General features: G+C 45.4%; 1 protein-coding gene across 22 annotated transcripts in view; it reads right to left on the bottom strand.

Moving 5' to 3' along the window:
* The window catches only part of TMEM206 (transmembrane protein 206), a 118533-nt gene continuing 112533 nt past the window's right edge, over positions 1 to 6000 (bottom strand). For all 22 annotated transcript variants that reach the window (XM_046939651.1, XM_015283868.4, XM_040697856.2 and 19 more), the window contains 3 exons: positions 5606 to 5750; positions 1955 to 2059; positions 1 to 841 (listed from right to left, as the gene is read on the bottom strand). In XM_046939651.1, coding sequence (XP_046795607.1) covers positions 680 to 841; positions 1955 to 2059; positions 5606 to 5750 — 412 coding nt within the window. In that variant the 3' untranslated portion in view covers positions 1 to 679. The remainder of the gene's footprint in view (positions 842 to 1954; positions 2060 to 5605; positions 5751 to 6000) is intronic.

Below are 6000 nucleotides of genomic sequence, written 5' to 3'. Positions count from 1 at the left end.
TAAAAGTCTACTTATTTATTAAACTTCAACATCTTACATTAATACTCCTGTCTGGATGCCTCCTGTAAAACTCCAGCTGCAGCTGAGAGCAGGCAGTTTCAGAGAAGGATATGACAGCTCATTTCAATTTTATTTTATTTTTTTCTTAATATTTAAGTCAATACACTTTAAATGAAAAATGATGTAGTAGAATTCCAGTGTACTTTGTCTGTTTAAACATTCTTTGGGAGAGGGGAGGCCGGACTGTTTTGTTGTTGGGGTTTTACCTTCCACTTAAATACAGTCAAGGAAGTAACTGCATTCCGGTAGCAGATACAGGTTCAGAGCTCAGGCAGCACTTTCACACCCTCCTGTTCTGAGAAGCATTCAAAACAGTTCATTTTGTTTGTTTGTTTTTAAAGAATCTAACTGCTACATTAGTGAACTCTCCTTACTCCCCCCACATACTGAGGTAAACTTGTTAAATCTGGAATAGAAAAGGATGAGTTTGTTAGAGCTGTCCTAGCATCCCTAGAGCTTAACTCTTCTCAGAAGTTCAGACGTCAGTTGACGAGGCTGTTCCTCCAGCGGCTGTGTTTTTCCTGAAGAAAACATACCTGTTTGCTGTATTGCCAGTGGAAGCTTATTCCAGTTCTGTTCCATCCCTTCTGCTGCAGACAGTTACAGGGCAGTTTTAGTCTCAGCTTATATGGTTCATTACTTGACTCCTTCTCTTCAGATGTCTCTTTCGGATTTTGATCATCCACTTAACACTTAACTTAGCAAAGTCTGCAGCCTTAAACAGAGCCAAAAAGATACCGCAGAGAAGAGCAATCGTGTTCCAAGGATTTGCTGTGATTATCTGAAAGAGATTGAATATATTATTCTCCTCATCTGACTCGGTATATATTCTACCTGTACGTTAATAAGCATTTCCATTCTTCTATGAGAAGAGTTTGGCAGCACACGCCTCCACACTGCAAAGAAGGGCTGAGGCCCCGTGCCACACCTGTGCCTCGTTCTGGACTTCTTCCCATTCCTTCTGTGAGAAAGGAAGCACACGTGCCAGGAGCTGCCCTGTACTGACTGCTAAATTCCTTCTGACTTGCAGGGTTTAACTTTTTAGATAGATACCATTCCATTCGCATTTTACAACATTACTTAAAGATGTAAGAAAACAAGCAGTCACACAGAAGAGGTTCTCCCATCAAGACCAAACAAAGCCAGAACTACTGGAAAGCTTTAACAACACACATTGTAATGATAAACTACATTCTGACAGCAGCAACTGCTTCCGTGGAACTACAGCAAGTATCTCAGTTTCTATTTTTAACTACGTTTGGTTTAGGAGTAGTTAATTTTATTTACATTTGCAGTTCTTTTACCTCTAGGCACAATGGTGACTTTTGGGACCTCGAGAGGAAGCAAGCAGATTTAGGTTTAAGCAGCAATAAAGTAACACAGCTTTCAGATTTGCTGTGGAGTACCAAACACTGACAGTCAGCACAGAGGCGGTCACACTGGGTCACAAGCTGAGCCACAGGGTTTGCAACCAGGCTGCCCCTATCATAGATCCGCCCAAACACAGCAGCACGGGCTGCTGTAGCGTCAGCAGGAGGAAATAAACACCGCCCTGCACCGCAGCACGGGGTGCTCCCGGCTGGAAGGAGGTGGGGGTACGCGGCCCATCACACGGGCTGCAGCGTGGCTTCTCTTAGCTACACGCACCTCTAGCTGCAACGGTACTGCTGTGTCACTGAGCCAAGGAAGGGCAGCTGACGGCCTTGAGCCCCACTGGCTATTTATTATTGAATATATAAAAACAACAACAAAACCCCGCAGAGTGAGATTTCAAAACTAACTTCACTCGTCCTGTCACCTCAGTTCACACAAGAAGCTCTGAGGCATACATGCACGCAAACACACACCAGGAGCGTGTATGGCAAGAAAATAAGGTGCAAGGCTGTTTACTTACATCCTGAACGGTCTGTATAAACGGGTCTTTCCATTCAAATACCACAAAAAACAGCTGGTCACTTCTCAGCTTAGTCCTCCGGTCAATGTAGTTAACCACACTAGTCTGGAGAGGGAGAAAAGAAAAAGGTGGAGAAGGTGCAGATTACTTTCTTCAGTTGTACAATCCAGTCTTCAGTGCATCAGAAGAGGCTTATAATGTGAAAAGGGCAGGCTGTTCAGCCTTCCTCTACCTGGAATGTCAGGCTTTCACAATGCAGAACGTCAGTTTCCTCCTTGTGTTTCACAATCACATTCAATTCCTATTTCTCACCTAATAAAGCACTGTACCACTTCAGACTGGCAGCCAAGGCTTTTGTTACATATAGCAGTGCTTCACTGTTCCTACTTGATGCCCCAGTGCTTGCTGACACAGCACAACAAAGGTACAGCCGCAGCACACGCTGTAGCGGCAGCACAGCTCTTAGCTGTATGTACCAGCATGGGAAGTCTCACTCCATTCACCCTTGGTGTCGGTGATCAATTTGTCCCCATGTGCTTACAGGTCCGTATTCTCTTTAAAAATTCAAGTGGCAAAACAGCAGCAGGGCCTGACTGCTTTGTTCATTTATTCCTGTCTGTGGGAGGGCAGGAGGAGGTGTGGTCACATTCAAGACAGAGTGAGAGACAGCAGATGAAAGCCTTCACCTGGAGCACGGCTGCACAAGCAGCTTACTGAAAGCACTCCGTCCAGCAGCGTCCAGTTACAGCGCACTGCATGCCTTAACCATTGTTCTGGAAATGTCCTTATACATCACCCCGGTCAAAACAAAGTCTTTCCCCCTTCAAAGTGCGGAGAGTTCATTTACCAAAATCATTCACGGGGGCTAGTAGAGCATTTGGCAAGTTGTCATAAATGAGTGCTGAATTATTTACCACAGAAGTACATGGTGGTGGGAATAGGCTGGGGTTGGGGTTTTTTTTGTGCTGCTTTTTTGAAGAATCAGGTGTAGAATAAGCTGGATACCAGCAACTGCAGAGTGAAAAGGGAAAAGCAGCCTACGCACTGCTGATCAAACTGTACCTCCCAGTACTGCCCTTCGGCTGAGCTACTGTTTGAAATGAGCAGAGCTGTGTGACACCTCCCAGCAGCTGTGACACCCGTACAGCTCAGGGTACCACAGAGATGTTGCAGCCACGTGGAACTGGAGGCTAAAGAGTGACAACTGGGAAGTATGAAGACACTGAGCCTCAGAAAAGCATCCATCTTGTCTTGTATGTGCACATACACAGATGCCTGAGCTCAGAAAGAGCAATATGGGGAACCACATGCAGCAGCAATAAGTTTGCTGTAAGCCCTCTGTCCCTGGAGGACAGCACAAAGCACACAGGAGCCAGGCACCGGCTGCACTGCAGTGACAGGAGGACATGGCCCTTCTCCAGACCTCAGAGGAATGGTCACACCTTGGTGTGTGCACAGGGCAGTACTTCTGATCTTCATAGAGAAGTTTAATTCTGTACTTGAGGCAATGAATCAGTACAGTTACTTCATTCCAGGAGCTACAGGTTTGAGAATCGATGCAGCAGACACTGTGTGGGAAATGACCTCCCACCTCTCCACCATGGCTTCGTTTCCTTATAAATACCTTCAGCTTTCTGTCAGTCTCCTCCTCCCAGGGAGGCACCCCATGCCCCAATCAGATGTTACGCTGCGAGCACACACAGGCTGGAAGCAGAGCGCTGTATGCACCTGTTCCAAGCACGTGGGATCTTAACACCCGTGTGTTTTCTAGTCCAGCCCCTTTGCTGCACATTCACCCTTGCTTCTATAGCTCACTTACTTATTGCAGCATACAGTACCCCAGCTACACTCATTCAGGAAAACTGCACAATAGGAAACCAGGTCACGAAGCTGACTAAAGGCAATGGGAAAGGCAGAAAAGACCGAGTAATGACTACTGCACTGCTCGCAGACTGACTGGCTATTTGACCCAGTATTTGTATCCAGCTTTCTGCTATGCTGCCTCCCTGTTTTAGATTTGACAGGCCAATGAACTTCCTTATTCCATTTGAGCAGCCACTGTACTGTCAAACAGCAAGTGCAATTAGTCTGAACTATTTCAACCTCTGCTGTATTATTAATAGGCAACAGAAACATAAAATACACATTTATACCAATTCCTACTTTTTTTTTTTTTTTTAATAAAACAAACAGCCCACACAGATGATTGGGCAGTCCATCCAACTGCCAGACTAAATGGATGCTCATGGTAACAAACAGCTCACCTTTAATTCTGGGTCAGTCTTTTGTTTCTACGTTGAGAAGCTCTAGACGTGGGCACACAGCAAAGACTTAAAAAAAAAAATCCAGCACTACATAAATACCACAACTGGCAGGTGAAATACAGCTGGAGATGATGAAGGACAGACAGCTGCTGTCAGTGCTTATACGACAGCAGCTGACTGGGACACCCTTTCCTTCAGACTAAGGCCCACACTGCAGGACTTCAGGATTCTCCTACTCTCCTGCAGCAGAGCTGGAGGTTACCAGCCCACAGTCACAGCTCGTCCCTCAAGGCTTTGCCACAGAAGGCCTCTCCCATCAATACCAGGCACAAGGTAACAGACGTACAACACGCTCCTGTCTGTCAGTGTGAACAGTCAAACTTATTTCATTTCTAGCTAAGTTTGCATCTTCCACCTGCATGTTTTCTAGCTTGAGATACTGCAAGAAGTTGAGTTACTCCATGTTTCTAAGGGTAATTAGCAGATAAAAATCCCAATCCCAAACAAAAAGCAGATATGAGAGTGCTATAATTGATACTCAGCTTATATTTATATCTCCATTTTAACATCAGCCCTTGTAGTAACCTAAACAGTACCTCTTTTCATTATTATTGTTTAGATAATTCCTTTGGAATTACCTTGAACTAAGGTAGCTCTGTCTCTTCAGACCCACACACTGGATAAAGATGTCACTCATGACACAATCCAGGCTTTGAACTTCTCACCTCTCTGTCAGGAGATGCTTTTCCTGAGATGTGTCTCCATACCAACAGCAGAGCACATCAGAACATCTACAATTTTACAGAATTTCTCCACATTGAAAGAAGGGTAGATAACAGCAGGACAAGGGGGAACGGTTTAAGTTGAAAGAGGGAAGATTTAGGTTGGATGTCAGGGGGAAGTTCTTTACCAACATAGTGGTGAGGTGCTGGAACGGGCTGCCCAGAGAGGTTGTGGATGCCCCGTCCCTGGAGGTGTTCAAGGCCAGGTTGGATGAGGCCCTGGGCAACCTGGTCTAGTAGATGGGGAGATTGGTGGCCCTGCCTGGCATGGGGGTTGGAGATTCATGATCCTTGAGGTCCCTTCCAACCCAGGCCATTCTGTGATTCTGTGAACTCAAGTAACTGACGAGGCAGTTCAGATGACCAACTGCTCAGCAGCAAGGGGTAGAGCAGATGCCATTAAACAAAAGACAGTCTCCTGGCATTTCACTTCAAACAACCAACCAACGCACCCACCCCTTCCTCCAACTCACATTGCTATCTGCTCCAAGAGCTGGTCTGTTGGCCAATTGTGACCAGAAGCACTCTACTCTTTGATAGCAACCAGTTTTTAAATCACGTAACACACCTAACATCTTTACAGATTTTTTTCTTTGCTTGCTTACCTCTTGTTTGAATTCCACAGTCTCTCTACCATCCTCTTCCTTTGTTTTCACCAAGGACATCTTGACCCAAGTTCGAAAGCCTCCAGAAAACTTCCAGCTGGAGTATGAACTTTCACAGTCCTTCATGAATTCTGCTTTTTCTGGACTAAGGGAGAAAGAACATTACTTTGCTGACCACGTGCAGAGCAGTGCCTGCACACTGCATCACCAGTATGTCAGGCCCACAAGCTCTTCAACATGTGTTTAAAACTCCTTTGAAATATCAAATGCTACAATTCAGCATATTTAAAACACTGTTAGCAGGAAAGCTTTGATTAATGTTAGCACTTGCACTCGTGTTCTTAATGGCAGAAGACTTACCTGCTGCCTTGCTACCCTGGAGTACTACCTCCCCC

Source organism: Gallus gallus, chromosome 3, assembly GCF_016699485.2.
Source record: "Gallus gallus isolate bGalGal1 chromosome 3, bGalGal1.mat.broiler.GRCg7b, whole genome shotgun sequence".
NCBI lineage: Eukaryota > Metazoa > Chordata > Aves > Galliformes > Phasianidae > Gallus > Gallus gallus.
This window is presented reverse-complemented; position numbering and strand designations above follow the sequence as displayed.